The 23,405-nt window shown below is 40.7% G+C and overlaps 1 protein-coding gene and 2 pseudogenes across 2 annotated transcripts in view; 2 read left to right on the plus strand and 1 right to left on the minus strand.

Annotated features, from left to right (window-relative positions):
- Positions 1-339: 339 nt before the first annotated feature.
- Positions 340-491, plus strand: LOC113193481 (U2 spliceosomal RNA; annotated as a pseudogene).
- Positions 492-14,198: 13,707 nt separating this feature from the next.
- Positions 14,199-23,405, plus strand: part of Sepsecs (Sep (O-phosphoserine) tRNA:Sec (selenocysteine) tRNA synthase) — a 39,171-nt gene continuing 29,964 nt past the window's right edge. For both annotated transcript variants that reach the window (XM_077803173.1, XM_026403196.2), the window contains exons 1-5: positions 14,199-14,450; positions 15,202-15,356; positions 17,238-17,356; positions 17,881-18,039; positions 18,871-19,024. In XM_077803173.1, the coding sequence (XP_077659299.1) occupies positions 14,337-14,450; positions 15,202-15,356; positions 17,238-17,356; positions 17,881-18,039; positions 18,871-19,024 (701 nt within the window). In that variant the 5' untranslated portion in view covers positions 14,199-14,336. The remainder of the gene's footprint in view (positions 14,451-15,201; positions 15,357-17,237; positions 17,357-17,880; positions 18,040-18,870; positions 19,025-23,405) is intronic.
- Positions 20,467-21,350, minus strand: LOC113192925 (dnaJ homolog subfamily A member 1 pseudogene; annotated as a pseudogene).

A 23,405-nucleotide genomic window follows, 5' to 3' on the forward strand; every position in this document is an offset into this window, starting at 1 on the left:
ATCTTTGTTGGTATGTGGTGCTGGGGATCGAACCCGGGCCGCACGCATGCCAGACGAGTGCGCTACCGCTTGAGCCACATCCCCAGCCCCGACCCTTCATTCTTTTGATATTATTGAATATCTTTCACATGTTGGATAATGCATTCAATGTTGAATATACAAAAACAATGAACTATGGTCTTACAGAAGCCAAGAAAGTTCCAAATTCAAATTCTAAAAATGGGCTGAGTAGACACTGGTGTTTCCAAAGTTTAAGAAGAAAGATGTCCTCCTCCAGGGAGTATTGGGGACAGTGTCCATCAAACCCCAGGCCTCATGATTTTTATAAATTCAAATGCAATAGCTTCTCAATCTTTTGGCTAAGATCAAGTGTAGTATACCTTTAAGTTTAATGTCTAATATGTCCTCTATCCAAGGACAATATTTTTGAGAAGACAGAAATGCTGACCCTGCTTTGAACATTACACCATGTTTTTATGCATCTAATATATGATAAGCTTTGTATAGGCACAGTTTTTTTTTTATGTGATAAAAAAATAAATAAAACATTTGAACGCCACACCATGTCACGTGGGCATGGGATTTTCCTTGATGTCTTCATCCTCTGCCTTTGTCTGCGTTCACTTGTTCAACTGGACTTCTCTTAATATCCTGAGAAAGAAATGTTTCTAGGCGCTAAAGAACTCGGAGTGTAGTTTTTCAAATGTACATTTTCCAACATTCACAGAATTTCAAGAAGTGCGCCATTTGCCTAGGGGCAGAGGATTTCGACACTCTCTCTTGTGATAAGTTGGTGATTGGGAAGCTGATACATGAGTCTAAGTCATTACTATTCTACATTGATGCTTCCGAGGAGGAAGTGAGTCAGGGGAATTTTTTCCTCCCTCACGTTTTATCCCTGCTGAAATAAGTCAAAATACCCTCCGTCCTTTGTATTCAAAGGTGACACGGGTACCAGCACGACCGTCAGCGGCTGTCAATCCCCAGCTTTTGGAAGCGATGTCACGGTGCTTTCCCTTGCTTTTCAGTTTGCTCAGCATGTCTTTGAAGCATCGCTCAACTCATCTCTTCCACAGCTCACTGTTCAGCCAAATTGCACTGTTTCAGCAGGAAGTCAGCTAAATATCTAAAAGCGAGTGGCAGGGCGTCTCCTTGCTCTGGACTTCAGTGTGTGCTTTTTAAGGAGCAGCCTTCAGAGAGGCAGCATCTGTACCCCTGGACCCCCTGAACCTGTGCACCCTACACCACAGATTCCTGGATCTCATCCCCAGACCAATGGATTCAGAAATTCTGGGAACAGATTAGATAATCTCCGTGTGTGTGTGTGTGTGTGTGTGTGTGTGTGTGTTTTGCTGGGGATTGAGCCCAGGACCTCACACATGCTGGACAAATGCTCTACCATGAAGCCACTTCTCCAGTCTGCAATCTGCATTTCAAACAAATGAGCCTCAGGATTCCTATGCGCTGGTATTAAAATCTCTGAATTGAGGGCTTCTGCAGTCACCATCCACGCCTTTGTAGAGCTTTGTGTCTTCATTTCCACAAGGGGTCATCAACCATCTGCAGAAGCTCATTCCCAGAAACATACCTGAGTATCTCCACAAAGGGGAGGCACATTCCTATGATTCAAATCTTCCCAGAAAGACCTCCAACCTTAAATATATTACTGGTCATATTTGGAAAATGTCCCACTTGGCAATTGAGTGATACCATCCTAAATGACGAGGTAGATCCTGAACAAAGAAGACAAATCAAGTTCAAAATGTTAACATACATTGAAAGAAGAGGAGTTTGAATAGTGGGAGAAGAATTCTGTATAACCTTCAACAGAAAGGAAAAAAAAAGCCCTCAGCTCAGTTGATAGACAGGCAAGAACATTTTCTGCTTTATATTAATAAAATGAAAACGAGGGCACTACCTGGAGCCTTCTTCCTAGACAGGTGGACTCCCAGGGCTGCTCAGGGCAGTCTATATCTCTGGCTGCTGAGATGCCGTCCCAATGGCCCAGAGCTCCATTTACATCTGTATCATTCCTCCAACCACAGACAGCATTTCTGCTTAAGTCTTTTTTTTTTTTTAAACTTGTGATTTTGAAATAATTACAGATGTGCAGGAAATTGCAAAAAAATAAATCAAAAACACAAAAATTATGTATACAGAGGCCCCATACACCCTGCAACCCAGTTTCCTCAATGGTAACATCTGTCACAACTATAGTACAACATCAAAACCAGGAAATTGACATTTGTCATTGGAACAATCCACAGGGCTTATCCAGATTTCACCTATTTTACAGGCACTGCGGGTGTGTGTGTGTGTGTGTGTGTGTGTGTGTGTGTGTGTGTGTGGTGTGTGTGTTATTCCCTGTGATTTTATTACATGTATACATTAGTATGACCACAAAACTAAGCTGCAGCTCTGTTCTATTACTACAGGGACCCTTCGTAGCTGTGCCCAGCCCCTGCCATCCCCACTCCTGGCTCTAGCAGTGACTAATCTATTCTGTCTCTTCAATTTCACAAAATCATTTTTAATAGTGTTTTACTAGCCTTGAGGCAACCTCCAATCATGCTGAGCTTCCTGCTTAGACTGTCCAAGTTGTCTCTCAAGATACCAATTACTGTTTTTGTTAGCACTCGAGTTACAAAGTTGCATAAATTTTTAGTGGTTTGACTATAATCCTAAAATTCCTAAATGCATTCTTTTTAATGTATAATTTTGCTGAGTGTGTGGTTTTCAGCAATATCTGTTCTATATCATAAGAGAAATATTTGTATAATGGCTGAAACATAATAGAAGTTTATTTTTTTACTCACAGAAGAGTCCAAGAAACATTTTCTGTCTGGCAAGCATTTTGGGGGGGCTGGTGTGGGGGGTGGCACTCATTGTTTTTGTTCATGAACTTTTGAACATGTTCTTTGTTATTGGCTCAGTCCATTTCCTGTTAGTATAGCACAATACCCAAGACTGGGGTACTTTATAAATGAGAAAGGTTTATCTCAGATCATGGTTCTGGAGGCTGGGAGGTTCAAGGTCTTGGGGCCATATATCTTCTTGCTGTTGGGGATTCACTGCACGGTCTGGAGGAGGTAGACAAATTAGTTCCACAAGAGATCTACTCTCAAGATAACCCATTTATCCTGAAATGGATTAATCCATTATGACCTCAGAATTCACATAATCACTTCTTACAGGTCCCACTTGGTCCCACCTCTTAATAGCTCACAGCAAGGATTCAATTTCAAAGAGTTTTTTTTTTTAATGGGGACTTTTAAGCTGTAGCAATTATCCTTAATTATGAATCTCAACTCTAATCTCATTTTCAAAATAATCATAAATTAAAATATGCATGTTTTCATTTTAACCAAAGATAATACCATTTGTCAGACATCACTAAAGAACATTGCTAAAGAATTGGGTTCTTGGGGCTGGGGTTGTGGCTCAGCAGTAAAGCACTTGTGTAGCATGTGCGAGGCACTGGGTTCACTCAGCACCACTTAAAAATAAATAAATAAATGTCCAACTTCAACAAATAGATATATAAGAATTTGGTTCTTAAGCTACTTCTGAACAACTGTGATGGTCAAGTTTTGTGAACCAGCCCCCACCCCCGCCCCCCAAGCCTTCTTCCATCCTGTCCTCTCCTGTACCAGCAACTCTCCCAGCTCCCGTCAGCCCCTCATCTGCTTCCATCTCTCCACACAGCCAGGCCTTTCCGCTTCCTTTCTTTAGAGAAGGCAGCTGCCCTGCCAATGGGAAGGGGAGACTGCCCTGGGTCAGCCCTGATCACAGGTGCGTCTGGCCAGTTCGAGACACTGCATGGGGAGCTCATTTGGCAACATCTCTAATGTAGACTTTATCAGTGATAAAGATGATATCTTGGGCTCTATGTATCTTACTTCTTAGTTGGTTCAAAACCTGCATGGGCAAAACACTTGTATTTATTGGGCCTCACTCAAAGTGCCTAAGAAAATACATAGACAGACAGACAGACAGACAGACACACACACACACACACACACACACACACACAGCTTTTGTTTTTTATAATGAAACTTCAAAGGATGAAGATGGCTGTTTTGTTTGTTTGTTTGTCTATTAAAGCTCTGGTAGGGAACAGGTAGAAAGGAAGGGATATTGAAGCAACTAAAGAAGTAAGGAAATCTGATCAAAATATGAGGATGAGGTAAGGTGAGTGGGCCATGTGGGTTCTGCTTCTATTGGGGAGATGGGATATTGCTGCTCAAAGCTTTAATAGTGTTGAAGAAGAATCTGACATTAGAATTTTTAGATCTGAATGGAGTGGGGCATGACTTCCATATTCCTGATAAGCTTCAGGTGATACTGATGACCCTGGTCCCCAGACATCTTGAGTGGCAAGCCTGTATGAGATCGGGAATTACTACCCTTTGCTCTCAATGATCACTCATCAATGTATTTATTTTGAAGCAAATTTATGCTAACAGTTGTTTTGATTAATCTTATATTTCTGATGTATATACAATTCCCTAAGTATACCCCCTTCTGGACAGGTTGCTCATGTGACTCACATGCCCCCACCTTCCAATGACCCCTTTATCAACAAGCTGTGGAGTCTTTCACAGGCCACTCTAAAGTGCAATGGTTTAAAACCACCACCATTTATTTTGGTCATAGTCCTGGACTGGGTTCCACTGGGCCACATTACCAATCTTTACGGGGCTTACCTGTGCACCTGGCCATTTGTGAGGAGCTGGAGAGCTGTTCCTCAGGTGGTGCTGGCATTGACTGGAACATTGCAGGGGACTGAGTCACACTTTTCCCATCCTCCAACTGCCCAGAGAGGGTTTGTTCCTATGGTGGCAGAAATGCATTAGGGTGAGCCCAAGGTGCAAACTCCTTCCTACACATTTGGTTGTGCTCATTGCTGGCACAGCATGGAAGGAGGCAAGCTGCACACATCTAAATTACATCTGCTACCTTCTGTCCCATTGGTCAAAGCGACTGGCAGCATCCACTCCAGGGTGGAACAGAATTGCCCAAAGGTGTGGACACTGGGAGGGGAAGCATTTGTGATTGCTTTTGAAATTGGACTCTTCAAGTTCAAGTTGACCTTTAAGGCCAATCCCAGAAAGGCGTATTTTTATCCCACAGGATTGCTCTTTCACTTCTTTCTTGCTGGAACCTTCTTTCTACTTATCTTTGGATACAGCCCCAGTTCACTTTCAATCACTAGCTCCTTTGTAAGCTTGATATTTAAATTGGTTGAGGTTGTTAGTTACAAAACACATTTCATTCAAACAATTATAGTTACTGGTGTGTAGCATGCAGATATTTCTAAAGGGCTGTGTTCATTTTTGCATTCCTGTATCATGCAACAAATATCAATTGCTATCACTTATACCAATTACTTTATATATTTTAAATCCCATAAAAATATAGGCAGTCTTAGTGATTCCTTTTTACAGAATAGGAAACTAAAGCACAAGAGAACTAAAGTTACTTGACCAAGATCACAGAGCTAGGAAGCCTCAGAGCCAGGATTTTAACTCCTGTCTCTTAAACTCAGGATCCTGTCTTTTTCCATTCATCTCCTAATTGAATGGAAAGTAGTGCTCATGAATAAGCCACATGCAGATATTAAGAAGTGACCAGGATGGATGTGATTGTGCACTTGTTATACTGTAAGTGTCAGGCTCTGGGGGTAGAAGACATCAAGGTTAATGAGTTTCTCTTCTCAGCCTCAGATTTTGGACTTAGATCTATAGATTCACAAATTATTCTCAGTTCTCTTAGAGATCAACAGTCTTTGTGGAACTGAACCATTGTAACCCATGTCAGGAGATACTTAGGGTCTGTGGAGATAGAGAAGGGACTCCCACATCGGCACAGTTGTCAGATGGCCACAACCCTCTTTAATCAATAGGGAAACTGAGGGAAGATGAGAAGGTTGCAGGGTGAGGTTACTTCCGGCTCCTTCCAAAAGGGATTTGAGACCGTTGCACAGGGAGCTGCTATTTTTAAGGAACACGGTCCCCAATGAGTCCTGTGAGTCACTCTTGATGAAAGGCTTACTCTGCCAAGCCAACAAGAGACTCATGGTGAGTCACCAAGGCTCCAACTCTCTTGGATGTTGCTGGAAAAATTCTTCTCCCTCAACTTTCCATTCTGGCTATTCCATAAAAACATCAACATTGGGCTTCACTTTATTGGTTTGGGATTGTGGCATCTGTTCTTCCCTTCCTGGCATGGCTCTTGTAGTGTGGGCAGCCTGGTCTCAGGAGAGGACAATGACTTCAGCTTAGTTACCTACACATGGGGTGGCCGGTCAGTCTTTCTCTTGACGTCAATAATGCAGGGAAAATGATAACACAACCAGGTGTGGTGAATGATTCTTTTCCTAAAAAAAAATATTCTCACGTATGAAAAATAGGGTCCTCGGTTGAGACTGTGAGCAGGAGCAGTGCACACACTCAGTGGAAGGGTCAGGATTGAGTGCAGGAAACAGGCACAACCTTAGATACTTGAACTTTGAACTCTAGTGCAGGGGATGGGGAATTTTAAAAGTTGCCGGAAGGTCTTGTGCTGTGGGCTCTAGGCCGGGTACTACAGGAACACCTCCCTGGGAGCTCTACCTTGGAGGCCACCTCTAGGGCTGCTGGCTTCAAGAGCCCTCTGCTGAGACGGGGTTATCAGGAAGCCACACTGCCAACTCACACTGCCTGTGGACACGCAGAAGGCTGTAGAACATTCGCCCAAAGGCCCAAAGCCTCATGTGTCTGCTACCTTGTTTGCCAACGACAAGAAAAGGTTGAATGGACTAGGGAAGGTGGCCTCTGCTGGAGCTGCCTCCCAGTCTCAGGTGAATACAGTTGTGCCCAAGAGCACTGGATCCAGGATCCTTGTGGATACCAAAATCCTTGGTGCTCGTTGCCTTATGTAAAATGGCATATTTGAATAAAACCCCCACACATCCTCCTTCCACTTTAGATCATCTCTGGGTGACTTAAGATACCCAACACAACATCAATTCTATCTAAACAGCTGCTATATTGGACTCTTTAGGGAATAATGACAAGGAGAAGTCAGTACATGCTCACACAGACACAATTTCTATTCTGAATACTTTTGGTTCATCTTTGCAGATATGGGAAACTGACCGTACAGTCTGATTGGCCAAACTTAACCGGCTTCTGAGACACTAGGTAAGAGTGAGTCTCGAGAATGTATTTGTTGGAGGGAAGATCCAGGGAAGGGTCTGCCCTTGCCACACACCTAATATCAAGCAGCACAGTCACTGTCCACGGGGACATGGCTGTCCCCTCCCCTGTTGTCATCACCCCCTTCCACAGAAGAGCGAACTAGAGGCCTTGGGTGATTTGCACACATATTTGTGAGGAGGGGAGTGGGCTCTGAACTCCATCTGCCTGATGGCAGAGACACACTCCCCAGCCGTCCTTGGCCACCGTACCCTGCTCTTCATCACTGCCTCGCCACCTGCCACCACGCTGAAGTCGCAGGCTCCGAAACTCTCCCTCACTCTGTTTCAAGTGTCAGCAAGCCCCAGGCTCCTGGGCTGTTCACAGGCTCCTGACAGGTCTCCTGCGGCTTTTCTCTGGCTCCTGCTTTTAGAGGGAACAGGACCCATCTCTGCAGTCTTAGAGCTCAGAGGAAGCTTTCTCTGCTAACTCTCTTTCCTCTGGAGAGAGGATTGCTTCACTGATCCCAGGGAAGGTCTGAAATGGCCTCTGCTACATCCACTTCTGCTTTGTTTCCATCCCTCTCCAACAGAAAGAGGGAAGATGAAGGCAAGACCCTGCTTTACGGATTTTTCTCAGTCTCAGCAAAATGTAATGGCTCCGCTCTGTTTTCTTCCTGGAATCACAGGAGGCTTATCCCGGCAGCCCAGCTGCCGATTCTTCCACTCCTCCTCTCCCTTTCAACTGTTCCTTGGAGCTTGGCCTTGGTGTGGACATGGATTTGCTTCAAATTTTTAAGAGGACTCATTAACGAAGTTGGCAACTGATGGATCCTACCACGCCTCTTAAGAGAACCACCACGTCCCCTCCTGCAAACATTTTAAAACGCTCCTGAACGCAATGGTAAAGCAGTGCGGATATCACTTGTCTATTTGCATCTGCCATTGGAAAACACCTCCTCAGTTTAAAATGCCCTCAGGACACAAGTTGTCCCCTATTTGTGCCTGGCCCCTGCTTGCTTTCCTCTCTCTACACCGGGGTTCATCCAGCAATCATTAAATGATAGGCCACCTTTGGGACCCATTCTTGCTTATTCATTCTAAAATATTTGTGAATCCTTACCAGGCACTGTACTAAGTGCTCAGAAGAGTTGGTGAATAAATAGTCCGTGTTTCCAGAAGCTTCCAAGGCAGACATTACACAAGCAACCAATTTCTCCAAACCAGGTTCCTACTTAAGTAGTCAGGGAAGGCTTCCCAAAGGCGGCAACATTTATGTTGAGTGGAAAGTAGGAGGCTGCCCTGTAGAATGAAGAAGGGGAAAACAGAGGAGCAGCAGGTACAGCACGTGGGAAGGTGCCGAGTGAGGAAAGGAAAGCGTTGGTATTTCAGGATCTACAAGGAGTCCCACTGGCCAGAGGGAGGAGCAGACTTAGGATCTGTGGGACCAGACCTTTAGGACCAGACCTTTAGGACCTGGTAGGGCAAGGTAAGAATTTGGGATTATGTGCTCAGTGTGATGGGAAAGGGTTCAAGGGGAGGGGTGGGCTGCCCACTTAGAGTAATTGTCATGACTGAGTGGGGACTGGACTGGGACAAAGGGGAGAGGAGAAAATGGAAGGACAGCAGCTACTGAGGCTGCCCAGCATGGACTAGGCGATGGAAGAGTTGGAGAGAGGTGTGGGTGGGATGTGAGTGGTGGGGAAGGGGAGGGGTCACTGATGCTGAGAGTTTTTTTCCAGTGATCCCGGGGCTCAGTGTCATGGGATCCTGCACCAATATGGCGGAGGGGGCTTTTCTGCCCACGGAGGCTAACGGGCTTATGACTCTTGACAACCTATCCTGTCTCCCCTCTGGTCATGTCTTGTTAGTCCATCCACATTCCAGTGGATAGAACCCTGAGGCTGCCCAGTTATCTGCCTACAGCTTGGACCATGGATGCCTCTGGGCTCTGACAGTGCTGTGGTGGTTAAGGACACAGTCTCCAGAGCCAGGCAGCCTGGCTCAAACCCTGACTTGTTCTCTGGTCTAATGGTGCAAGTCCATTTGGCGTCTCTGCGGCTTGGCTTCTTCAGTTGTAAAATGGGGTGAAGATGTGGCACACGGGTTTCACTGTTGCTGGGAAGGTTGGATGAGCTGCTGCCGGTAAAGTCCTCAGAACGCGTCTGGCTCAGTGTTAGTCCTTAGCGGTGTGAATCAGTGGGGACCAGGTACCTCTGAGCCACCTGATTTCATTCTACACCCATCCTTACAGCAGGGTTTAGTGTCTCAAGGCATCCTCTAAGTAGATCCAACCCCACAAGTGGATTAATAAGAAAGGAGACTTTACCAAGTATCTCAGGGGGAGAAGGAGGATGAGGTTTCTTTGGGAGTGCTCAGTGTCCCAGCTCGAAATCCCTATTGAAAATCTGGCCCCTTTCAAGCTCTTGGTACACCCTCTGCTGGGCCTCCCCAGTCCTGCAGTTTCCATGGCCTCTGGGACTGGGCCCCCCTCGCTCCTTCCTCTTAGTCTTTTTACAGAATCCACTTTGGGTTTTGCTCATTTTCTGTTTTCTCCTATAAACTGAATGTTTGTGTCCCTCAAACCCCCCAAAATAAGTTGAAATCTTACCCCTCAAGGTCCTGGTATTGGGGATGTGTTTTTGGGAGGTCCTGAGAGCAGAACTTTCAGAAGGGCTTTCTGCTCTTGAGAAGCGACCTCCAGAGAGATCCATCACCCTTTCTGCCACATGAGGGTACAGCCAGAGCAGGCCACCCATCTATGAACCACAGAGCAGGCCCGCAGCAGGCACTAGGCGTGCCAGGACCTTGATCTTGGACTTCTCAGCACCCAGAACTGTGAGCAATGAGTTGCTCTTGTTTTAAGCCATTTTGTGATATATTGTTATAGCAGCTCATAAGGGACTAAGCCATTTTCCATTTTCCTAATTTCTAGGCTTATATATTCAGTCTCTCAGTCCTTTTTTCTTTCTTTCTTTCTGTCATTTTCTTTCTTGAAAGAGGTTGACCAATTTAGAGAAGGCTAGGGATCCTGATCCTTACCTCTTGGGGACTGTTCAATTGTCTCCATGGTCCATTTTACTGTGACATCTTTTGGACATATATGTTATTTTATCGTCAGAGTGATAATCTGATGAGAGAATCGATGGTCAGAACTCCAAGGGCTGCTGGGCTGGGGTTGTGGCTCAGTGGTAGAGCACTCGCCTAGCACATGCAAGGCGCTGGGTTCGAGCCTCAGCACACATAAAAATAAATAAATAAAATAAAGGTATTGTGTTCAAGTACAACTAAAAAAATATATTTTTAAAAAAGAAGAATTCCAAGGGCTGGTGGTGTAAATCAGTGCAGGAGCACTCACCTGGCATGCACAAGCCCCAAGTTCAATCAAAATTTAAGGCACTGGATGGAATGCAAATGACCAGCATCATTAAAATTACGACAAAACAAGATCAAGTAACAGTTTCTTTAGGAGGTTTCGGAACCAGGAACCAAACTGCCCAACTCAAGCCCAGAGAACAAATCTCACCACTCATGAGAATCAACTTAAGACAGCCTAACAGCTTTCCCTTAAAGTCTCCATTAATGCCTTTTGTACCTGGCCTTTCTCATTGATCCACGTATAGCAAGGCATTTTAGCGATGGCACAGATGCCCCTGTGACTTGCCAAGAAGAAATTTAGAGCAATGTGATTGTCCATCTCTGCTCATGCAGAGGAAGTGCAACTGATTTGTATTCCACTAAGTGCAGGGCGGCTTCGTTGCAACTTCTGCTTGAGCTAATGATGTCTCTTGCAGTCTTTGCTATCTGCATCACTCTCACCAGCATGAACAATGAATCAGTAATTCCCCCAGGGAGAGTGCTGGAATAATTATGACTGGCCTGGTTTTGGAGTTCATGTACGGTGGGGATTTCTAAAGTATGTGAGGCATTAGTCTGAGGCAAACAGGATTAGATGTCCTGGGCTGAAGGAAGTCGTATTCAGCAGGGACACCTGGAGATATAGGAAAAAAGAGTTATTCATGACATGAGGTGAAAACCCAAGCTTTACATTAGCTGGGATACATATTTGGATTGCAATTAGCCTCATTTAGGAGGCAAGTATTTGGATCATCATCCTATTAGGGTTGTTGAATTTAAATTTAGAAATACACAGGGTCTGATCAATACTCTAATAATTGGTTCCTTTTCAAGGAGAGAGGGACACTAGCAAAGTTACAGGTTGATTCGCTTAAGATCATTTGTCCATGTAATTGCAAGCGGAAACATCATCGGTTGTGATTCCCTAAGGTCTTGTTTAATGAGATTGGAATTGTTCAGAGATTTTTATCATGGGGATATGGTGATGGATGATACATTCAGCAGTCAGTAAGACTGAGGGAAGTGGCTATTGTTGGGGATAACCCAAGAATGTCATTAGAATGAGTATGTTCCAGACTAACAATTATCTGGAATAAAAGGGAAAGAGGCCATTATGGAAAGACAAAAGCTAGAGGTCCATATAAAATAAGCAAGCAGGTTACACAACAACGAGAGTTAGGCAGGGATCTTAGCCTAAAGCCTTGGGAGAAAACTGTCCTATTTGAGGTCATTGGCTTGTTCTGAAGGTCCTGGGTTGGCTGACAGCTTCAGAAGACTGGCTGTTTCTGGAAGGTATCTGAGAATCCTCAGTTTGAAGCACCTTGTTGGATTTGCTTTTCAGTTGTACAGAATTCAAATTTTTTTTTTTTTAGTTCTGAAATGTGAGCCCAGAGATTGGCCCCTCGGGATTTCACTGTTGTATTCATTGTTAATTGTACAGATAAGGCTCCTAGCAATGAAGTTCAAGAATAGTTCCTCTTGGATATCTCTTCCAATAGATAACATTTCCCTGTTGGAGATCATGAAGAGGCTATTTAGGAGGATGTGGGACTAACAGCATAGTGATCTTGGTGTTAGGACCGAGTATAGTACATGAATCTCTTGCAATATTGTGACATGTCTATGTGCAGTAGGACTGAGTCTGCTATCAGAGGTGGAATCTCTAAATGTCTGGGCCTTCCAAAACTGGATCACACGGCCGTAAAGGTTATTGGAATGGGAATATGTTCGATCAAGGAGACTCAAATGGTTCACAAGGTTTTGTTAATCTAAATGTAAATATGCCATTGATTCTTTCAACCTCTCCAGAAGATTTTGGGTTGTAAGGATGGTGTACTTTTGGAAGAAGATTATAGATTCTTTATAATAATTTCACAATTGAGAAAAGGGTAATGACTTAACAGTGTTCTCATAAAATGTGTGCCTCGGTCACTTGATATAAAAGTTGTTTTGCCTCATGTTGGAAACATAAAATCAAGTAGCTTTTAGAAACTGTAAGGGATGTAGCTTTTTGGCAAGGAGGTGCCATGGGCCACCCTGAAAATAGATACACAGTAAATAAAATACATTTTAAAAATTGATTTGATAGTGGTTAAAACAAACAAACAAACTCTTGAGTCTTGTTCCAGGCCCTACCTCCCTTTTACAGATTTTCCAGGGATATGCTGTTGACGGGTAACACATGACTTCAAAATAACCTTACTGTCTTTTTTAAAGTTTCACAACTAATGCTGATTTGCGATAGTAACCAATTGGTTTACACTACAATGAGTATTTCCATGAAGAAATGTAATTTCATGCAGAACAATCAGATTTCCCTATTCTTTCTTTTCAAAATCAGGGACTAGACACTGTCAAGGTAGAAAGACCCAGTGCAAGAAAGGTGCTCAACTTATGGGAAGGTCAAGAAGCAGAGAGAGACAGGAGAGGGGCAGGGCCAGCAGGTAAGGTGAACCCTTCCTGGGCATAGGCCAGTCACCACCTCCTTCAGTCTTGCCCCACCTGCCTACAGTTACCACCTAGTCAGTCCATTCAAACCAGGACACAACTTGCTTATGAATGGAGTGTCCTCTGGAACTCTATGAAATAATCCCTTTGTTGTGTACTTGTGGTTATTAGTTTTTGCTGATTTCTGTGGCGTAAATGCTCTCACCGTGTCTAATTTCAAGGCACCAACTTTTGAATGGGAGTTGAAAAAGATATGGAAAAGTGCACCATTATTATTGGGTTTCCATCACACAGATACAATGGATGAAAGTAATCAGAGAAGCATAGATAATAAATATAGTAACATAGAAAGTGGTGAATTTTGAGTATTTTGCTTTTAATGTCATTCTGTGTAAGCTCATATAATTTAATTTTAGGAGTATCTATTTAAAGACTAGCTCACAAAAATACTGAACATTTAACAAGCAGCTTTCACAATCAAGTGTGAAACAGTGTAAATGGGCTCTAGTACACTACTGAGTGAGGACAATGCCAGGGATTACTATAGGCTTACCTAAGATGAAGATGAGGAGGAAACGGAAGGCAGGGATCCTTTTTATTTGTGTCTTCAGCACTTGTAGGTTATTCAAGAGCCAAAGTAGTTCATTGATTTTTTTCCCCCCTCCTATATTCTGGGCATTGTTTTAGGTACTAGGGGGAGAAGGAGCACTGCAGCAAAAGTCAAGGCTCTTACATTTATTGGGGGGCTATGTAGACACATGTCTGTGTGTCCGGTGATGGGGAACAAACGTTATGGCTAAAAGTTCTGTAGTGCCAAAGAACAGGAGTGGAGCATTGCCATCTCATATGGGATTGTCAGGAAGTTGTGAATGTCTTGGAACCTGACAGTGTGCATAAGGTTGATTCTGCGCAGATCTTAATCAATCAACAAGGTTGGAACACAAAGGAACGCTTTTTTTTTTCTTATGATGCCCATGCAATTGCACTTCTGATGCTCAGCAGTTCACCCAAGTGCGAAGTCCTTTCTAAAGTTCTAGTCTTGGTCTCAGAAACACTAGGGTTTAACTAGACCAATCAGATGCTCGCAGTTCGAATTTTAACCCTGACTCCTCCCATCTCCGCCAGAAGACAGCTAAATGTGAGGACGCCCTTGCGCATGCTCAAATACTCCAAATTCCTGGTGTTCCGGCTACAGGTTTGCGCATGCGCAAGAGGGGGCGTTGCTGGTCGTTATCTGTTTTTGTCCCAAGGTCCTGCCGTACCGTCCAGGCGGCGAGTTGCATTCTGGTTCCGTCGGTGGCCGGTGTGTGGGGAACTGTACTTCAGTCTACCCGTCTCCGACGCCAAGGGCGTCATGAACCGCGAGAGCTTCGCCGCGGGCGAGCGGCTGGTGTCTCCGGCTTACGTGCGGCAGGGCTGTGAGGCCCGCCACTCGCACGAGCACCTCATACGGCTGCTTCTGGAGAAGGTACCGAGGTGTCGGTCCCCTCCCCAGCCGCGTGCCCGCGAGGCTCCGGCCCCGCCCCGCGCCCCGGTCCGTGCCGGGTCCTGCTAGGAGGCTGCCGGGTGGAGTCCTTGCCGGACGGTCGCAGCTCGGCTCGCCCCGCGCTGCTCGCTGCGCTCAGGTCCTTCCCAGCCTCGCCGCAGCCTGCGAACCCGGAGCCTGGCCTGCGGGGCTGAGGGGTCGGGGCTTGGAGACCTCTTCTCCGCTCTCCGAACCGAGTGGTCCCAGCCCAGCTCGTTTCCCCTTGTTTGCGGAAAGGGCAAAGTCCGAGTGTTTCTCTCTCCCAGGGACTCGGGGACACTGGTCCACTACGAGCCAGCTCGGGTCTCGGGGTGTCGCCCCGCCCGGGTGCCTGAACTTTAATTTCACTAGTTCGACAGCCCTAATTATGGCCCCTGGTTGGAGTTGTCTTCACTGACAACACGGAGTATTGGTTCCCACTCACTCTGACTTACTGAAACTTAAACCCCAGGATACGCGTTTGTCATCACTTCTCGCAATCTGCAGACAGTCGTAATCAAGTGTAATAGGAATGTTGTGCCAATTTGAGGTTTCTTCACAGTGCTGAATTTTATCTCAATTTTAGGAGCAAGGAGCGTGGCAAAAAACACATTTAAAAAGTTTAAAATACATTGATGTAGGGTTTACATCGTCTTGAGAACGATGGTTTACTTGAATATAATTACTAGGTTTTTTTTTTTTAAATTTTTTTTAGGGCAAGTGTCCAGAAGATGGTTGGGATGAAAGTACTCTTGAACTCTTTTTACATGAGCTTGCAGTCATGGATAGCAACAATTTCTTGGGCAATTGTGGTGTGGGAGAAAGGGAAGGGAGAGTGGCATCTTCATTAGTTGCTCGTCGTCATTACAGGTATGTTTTTTAAGTAGATGTGAAATCATTTTTTTTTTCTTTTTGAAGGATGGTAAACATAATGGTGGCAGTATTCGCCTTATAAAATTGTCCATTGGCAAACCACTTTATTGTTCAAACGGGCTTGGAATCCAGATTCAACAAGGAGATGGAAACAGTTTATCTGAGCAGGTGCTTTTTGAAGACAAAAGAGTAGAAGTACTAATATCTGGTGTACTAGGTTCTGGGTTGTTAACAGCACAACCCGAATGTTCTGAAAAGGATGTTTGATCTTGTGGTTGTAAGGGTTTTAAATACTTTAAGTTGTTTATAGATTTCCATTTCTCTTTTAACATTGCAAGTTTTGTTTGAGAATGATTTATAGTTAGAACTTTAAAACATTGTCCATCTGTATCTAAGCTGAGTCCCATTTTATGAATATTTGTTTTTGTTGCAAAGAAATAGGAAAAAGTGTATTGGATTATTACTTCACTTTTATTCATTATTTCAGAAAGCTTTTCTTCAGTTCTGATAATCATGAAATTATGAAGTGATAGTGATTTTAAATATCATTTCTTTCTGTTTTTCAACCTTTCTGGAAGATAAATATAAAAACTCTCTTAAAAACTCCTGTCTTCCATGATTTTAAATCATGATGAAATTTTCCTGGGCGTAATAGGATCTTTTTAAGCTAAATTGTTGAAGTCAGAACTAATGATCATGAATGCATAAATTGAATGAAGATTTCATATTTGACAATTTGTTTATAACATAGTTGGTAAGTAATAAATGCTTTGTTTATGAGATTTTGATGGTAAGGAAGTGCAGAATTTCTGATCTGCTTAACTATAAATTACAAATTATTTCAGATTACAAATAGATTTTTTATTTTAAAAAGTATTTAGAGACTTTTTAAAAAAATGTATAATATCATATAGTTTAAAGTCAGTGGATTGTCACTGTTATTTTTAAAAAGCATATATGTCTTTTAAAATTAGGACAATTTTTGAAACAAGTTCATTGCCATTAGAACTTCTCTGGTTATATAGTGTAGTTTCTGTTGTTGCCTAACAAACCATGCCAAAACTTAACAGCTTGAAACAGTTATACATTATTATTTCTCATAGTTCTCTGTGTTAACTGGACTTAGCAGAGTGATGATTGTTTGTTTTGCCTCTTTGGTATAGTTGTGGTCAGATGTTGGCAGCCAGTTTAGTCATCTGAAGGTTCACATGGGCATTTTATTCAAGATGACTTACTCACATTATATGGGAACTCCGATGGCCTCTCTTTGACTTGGGCTCCTCCCAGCATGGCAGCTTGATTTGGAGAGAGGGCACCCTCAGAGTGAGCTGTTTAAGGATCCTGGTGGTGGGCTGGGGTTGTAGCTCAGTGGCAAAGCACTCACCTAGCATGTTTGAGGCCCTGGGTTCGATCCTCAGCACCACATAAAAATAAATAAAATAAAGTTATTGTGTCCAACTACAACTAAAAAAAAAAAAAAAAAAAAAAAATCCTGGTGAAACTGTAGGTAGGGCCTCTTATGAACTACTTAGAGGTTCCAGACAGTCATTTCTGCTAAACTCTTACTGGGCAGGCAAATCACTAAAGCTAATCTGGATTCAGATGGAGGGGAAATTAGACTTCATCACCTGGTGTGGGCAGGGAAAAAAGAAATTGATGGTAGCCATCTTTGGAGCCTAGATATCATCACAAAATTGATGAAATTATTTCAATTTAAATAGGATATTTTCACTCTGTTAAATATAGTTGATGACATATATATTCAATAGCTGAATATCGCCTCTGTTCTTTTTTGGTTATTGTGATTGAATACTTGTGTATTGAATCACTTAAAATACTGAGTGTATTTGTCCAGTCTTTGCCCTGTTTTTTGCTCAGGCTCATTCATGGGATTGGACGATCGGGGGATATTTCTGCTGTGCAACCAAAAGCTGCAGGCTCCAGCCTTTTGAACAAGATTACTAATTCTTTGGTCCTGGACATCATAAAGTTGGCTGGTATGTACTGTAGTAATCATAAGACATTTGGTGACCAAATTTATTTTATTAGTGCCTCCTTCTAAAAAGAATATAACTGGCTTTTTTTTTTTTTTTTTTCGGTATGGGGGAATGAACCCAGGGTCCCTTAACCACTGAGCTATATCTCAGCCCTTTTTATATTTTGTTTAGAGACAGGGTCTCCCCAAGTTGCTTAGGGCCTCACTAAATTGCTGAGGCTGACTTTGAACTCATGATCCTCCTGTTTCAGCCTCCTAAACTGCTGGGATTACAGGCTTGCACCTGTGCCCAGCATAACTGGCTTTTAAAAGGACACACATATAAGAAGTGTTACTGAATAAGATAGAAAATCAGTCATAACCCCAGAGGATGAATTTGACAGTGACCTTTCTGGGAGTAAGTACAGAAAAACAAATACTCAGGCTATGACTCTTATTTATTTGAAAAAAGAAATATATCATTTCTCTAAAAAGGATGTTAGTTTTTCAATGGTAACTAATTTTTGTTTTACTTCTTATTTTTAGGTGTGCACACAGTGGCCAATTGCTTTGTAGTTCCTATGGCAACTGGTATGAGTCTAACTCTGTGTTTCTTAACATTACGACACAGAAGACCAAAGGCAAAGTATATCATATGGCCACGAATAGACCAGAAATCCTGTTTTAAATCCATGATCACCGCAGGTAAAAAAAGAGAAGTGGCCTATATAGTGTTTTAAATATCCTAATGAGAAAATACAGAATTTTTATGTACAGATAGATAAATGAAAAATTAACTAAATCTGTTCCGTATTTCTTTTTTTAATGTAATAAAATATACATGATGTAAAATACAGTGGATATATTGCTTATACAACTTTTAGGTTTATAGATACTAAATGTTTACCATTAAAGTTTATATAATTATTATTTATGGGACCTATTGATTGCTAGTTAAATATACTCTTTCCGTTGAAAATTTAAACAAAAATTTTATATTTTAATCACAGAAGGCTCTTGTGAGTTGAGATGGGCCAGTGATCCTCAAGCTAGTGAAATCAATTACAGTTTTCTTTAAAGGTGAAACTTTGATGTTTGTGATTTGTTTCAGTCCTTGAATTTATATTATTATTTATGTCCATCTCTGAAATAAAGTGAGCTGTAAATTAAAACTGAAATATTGCCAGAGAATGAGCAGACTTGGACTAGTGATCCTTTTTGTTATCAATATCTGTTATTACTTCTGAAGATTCTATTTAATTTTTGTTTTTATTATTTTCCAAAGTTATTCTTTTTTTTTTTTTTGTCACATCAAAGTGTTAAAAAGGTTTGTGATCCTAATTATCTAGTCTTTCACATCATTTTGACCTGGCTTTGACTAATGTGAGCATTGTGCCAGGTCTTTATTACTAGAGGAAGGCTCATCAATCAAAATATTTAGAGTTCTTACATGGAACAGCAATGCTGTGTCAAGTTCCAAGATCTGACTTTATTTTCGTTCACCCTAACATTTAGATTTCTGGTTGGCTTGGTTAGGTTTTGAGCCGGTGGTGATAGAAAACGTGTTGGAAGGTGATGAGCTGCGCACAGACCTGAAAGCTGTGGAGGCTAAAGTCCAGGAACTTGGGCCTGATAATGTTCTGTGTGTTCATTCTACTACATCCTGTTTTGCTCCAAGGGTGCCTGATAGGTAAACGATTTGTGGATATTGACCTTTACGTGTTTGTCAGTCTCTTAAATAAAGTGTTATATACTAATTCTAAAATATGCTTAAATAACATTTGGTGGTAAATAGTGAATGGTCCTAGGAGATTAGATTAACCTTATGGAAAAATAACATAATGGCTTGGGAAAGAAAATATTTACTGTAGAAGAAGGAAAAACAATTAGTATAGGGGTGGAGATCCCTTTGTCACCTGAATAGAAGCAGGCCATATATTTTCTTGCCTTTTTTGTTTTTTCGTGGTACTAGGGATTCTACCCAGGGCCTTGAACACACTAGGCAAGCCCTCTATCACTGAGCTGTCTCTAGTCTTTTTTACTTTTATTTTGAGACAGTCTTGCTAAGTTGCCCAGGCTGTCCTTGAATTTGCCATCCTCCTGCCTCAGCTTCCCAAGTTCCTGGGTTTACAGGTTTGCACCATATTCCCAGCTTGCTTTCTTGCTGTGTATCCTGTTTCCAGTCTCTTAGCATCTTTTTCCTTATTTAAAAAAAATTTTAAATTTTTTTTAATTAGTTATACATGACAGTAGAATGCATTTATGCACTTTCATTTCCTCATTGTTTTAAATAAAAATTTCTTTTCCAAGCTAAATGCTGAGTTTAGTTGTTTTCATTGCTCTCTGTACTTCTTTGACCTTATTGTTAGTTTTCAGATATAGGAACTATTAGTATTAACAGATTTTAAATGGAATATTTTAGGATTATTTATTTTCCTTTGAGATTTTTTTAATTGGAAGATTAAATTCTGATGTTTATTAAATGTTCATAATGGTTGTTTTTATTTTGAGAATGGTATAATTATTTAAGAAAATAAAAGTAAACAGGAAATAAAAACAAATATTTACTGTTCTAAAGAATAGCCACAAGTTTTTATTCTGAAAATGTAATAGCACTTTAGTTTGTTAGTACAGATTTCTGTTTTTAAAAGTAGTTGTTTTTGTTTCATTTTAGTATTTTAACAGAAGTACTAATAATTTGTAAGAACTATATTGACTTTGGACTTATTAATAAGTTACACTCTGGCTTTCATAGAATCTCATTATTTGGCAGTAATGAATGTATGTTAGCTTGTATTATAGACAGATTTGGAGAGAGACTTTTTAAACCATGCTCTTGAAAATTTACCTTGCTACATTCATGAACCTGTGAATTCTATTTTTGATTATATTGTGTACACTTTAGTGGTTTTTATTCTTTACTTAAAAGCATTTAAAATTTGTATTGAAATATTTTTTCAGAGGTTTTATATTTGTGTTTATTCTTCATTTAACTTTTAAAATACTACTATAATTGAATATTGTTTTTAAAACAAAAACAATAGCAAGTAGTGAGCATATTATGATCATAGTCCTTCACTCATTCACTACTGCATATAAAATGCCTGCAGTGAATGTTATTTACTGGCCCCCTTAAGAAGTTTGACACTGAACACCACCTCTGGGCTGATGTTCTTCATCCTTATATGCTTCTCAATTATAATAGCGTCATCCTTCCTGATTTGGATCAAAGTCCATCAGTTCTACCAGATCCATTTCATTGGTCTCTTCTAATTCCTTCCTCTGATATAGGAGTTTTTCCAACAAAGAAAGTTTGTCAGGAGGGAGAAAGCCATTTTCAGGAAAGTTTACCTTAAACTCGATGGTTAGGGGACCCTTTCATTTGGTCTATGATAAATTGGCATACCTTCATTTAGCACACACTTTATATCTCCATGCTAGACAATATGACTGGATGAGAGGTGATGACTGTAGTTCGATTATCAAAGAGTGATACTGGCTTCTGGAAGCCACATAATGCTTCTACCAGCTATATGTCCATATACATGAAGAGGCCTTCTCCTTGTCAAATAAAAACAGCATGGACCCTCTGATCTAACACAACAATAATATCTCCTGGATCCAGTTCTGGCTCTTGGTCTCCTTCACCTTGGAATGTTATCTTCAGTCCATCTTTCATGCCTTTGTCAATATTAACTTCTAGAATCATCTTCTCTCAAACTATCTTCCTTCTATTGCAGCTTTTACATCTATCATTAGGACTGATCCATTCCTGCTGACCTGGGCTCTCCATGTACACAGACTGAATTTGGTGAACCATTCCAGGTCCTATCTGATGAATTCTTATTTGCATTCCAGTACCTTGGCATTTGGGACAGCACTCTACTGCCCCTTTCTTACCACTTCAGCCTTCACATTTGTCACAAATCACATTCTTTTGCAGAGCCAGTTTCTTGTGCACCATTATATAAATCTTCTAATGTTACTGAGAGCTGATGCACAACATTTTTGCCTTTTCTCTTTCCTTTGGATTCTTATCCTTGGTACTTCAAGGCCAGTTTCCTGTAAGCCTTTTTCAATTCTTCCTGGGTGGCATTGGGTTTGACCCCCCTAAACATTATAGTAAGTGGTTTCTTTCACCATTTTCTACAGCTGGTGAGCAGGCTGGGGCCATTATAGGGGAGTGGGTGGGAGGGTTTTACTGTGCAGCTTGGGCAGCTGCAGCTCCTCCACCTCTCCCCAAGTGTTCTGGAAAGTTCCCCTGTATTGAAATATTAAATAAACATTTCTATTCTTGTTTGTTCGTTTTGCTATCTAGGAAAAAATTTAATGTGATAAAGAACTCACATTTCCAAAAATAGCATATGGGGCTGTAGCTCAGTGGTAGAGCTCTTGTCTTGCATATGTGATAACTGGGTTTGATTCCCAGCACCACATAAAAATAAATAAAACAAAGGTATTGTGTCCATCTGCAACTAAAATAAATAAATAAATAAAAAATAGCATGTGGATATTTACATTGGTTGGATTATCTATCCTTGGGGAGAGTTTTATTTTTATTTTGACTAATGTTTACAGTATGCATGGCGCAGTGTTGAGTATTTTACATCTATTATCTCTGTTAGAAAAAAAAATGTTGAATTTTTTTAATCAGCAAAATTCTCATTTGTCACTTTTTAGTAGTGTTATGTAATGAATGTTTCTTTTCTTTTTTTTGTAGTTGGACACAACACCTTTATTTTATTTATTATTTTTATGTGGTGCTGAGGATTGAACCCAGTGCCTCACATGTGCTAGCGAGCACTATACCGCTGAGCCACAACCTCAGCCCCATGAATGTTTCTGTTAAGAGGGAAGTTCAGGAAAAAATGGCATGTATAGTTAGTGATATGTTTGAATTTCTGATTTTATTAAATTTTACAATTACATTTTGATTCCTTTATGTCAAGTGTACTTCCTTTAATACCTCATTTTAATGGTATGGCATATATTTTATTTTGATTAGATAATTGGAATATTATAGGGGAAATATTCTTAAAAGAGATGTTAAAAGAAGGGTATCATTTCTTTTAATTAACACCTTAAATTAGCTTACATTAGTTGGATTATCTGATCCCTATGAAAATTATTTTTCTGCTTCTTGCTTTTTATTTAATGTATTTTCATAATCCTATTAATGCATTTGATCAGATTATTTAAAACTATACTCACAAGTGATTGTATTCTTTTTAAAATATAATTTTGATTTTATTATGGTACACTATTTTCAAGGAAGTTTTTTTTTTGTGGTGCTGGGGATTGAATCCATGGCCTTGTTCATGTGAGGCAAGCACTCTACCAACTATATCCCCAGCCCCAAGGAAGTGCTTTATTAGAGAATGTTTTTATTAGATCACATATATGTGAAAGTGCCTTTTCTCTTGTGAATATATGAATCACAGAAGGTCTGATTTGTTAAAAACATCTGATTACTTTTAAGTAACAAAATAATTTCTATATTGATTTGTGAAGCTTATGAAAATAGATGATAAAATGAGTTTTCAGTTCATAAAATTTAGGGATACAAATTGAAAATGAAAATTTTTGTTGAGCACAATAATCTTATTTCTATTTATAGTTTGAAAACATGAATACACATCTACTTAAAAAAAGAAAATGTATCATGTATAATGTATAAAATATCATGTATAAAATGTATTATATATAATGGATATTTAAAATATATCCTTTTAGAAGAAAATTTTTATTATATAAAGATACTTTGCTTTCAAATTCTTTTATGTGAAAGGAAGCTTTAAAAGAAATAATTTTCTTAAACCATAGGAATTAGTTTTAGTTTCATAGTGAAGACATTTCTATTACAGATGACTTCAGTCATAAATAGCATTTGGTTTTGTGAAGGACCCTTTTTATTATGTACTGAGATTTATTAGCTTCATTTAAAGTTAGATTGAAATTGTCTTAATGTGAGAGGTGTAAAATGAAAAAGTGTGAGTGAATAATTACAGATTTAAGCAATTATTTAAAAGATTCTGCTGGTATACAAGGTATTAGAAAATGGCACTTATTTT

The sequence above is a fragment of the Urocitellus parryii genome, chromosome 10, assembly GCF_045843805.1.
Source record: "Urocitellus parryii isolate mUroPar1 chromosome 10, mUroPar1.hap1, whole genome shotgun sequence".
NCBI lineage: Eukaryota > Metazoa > Chordata > Mammalia > Rodentia > Sciuridae > Urocitellus > Urocitellus parryii.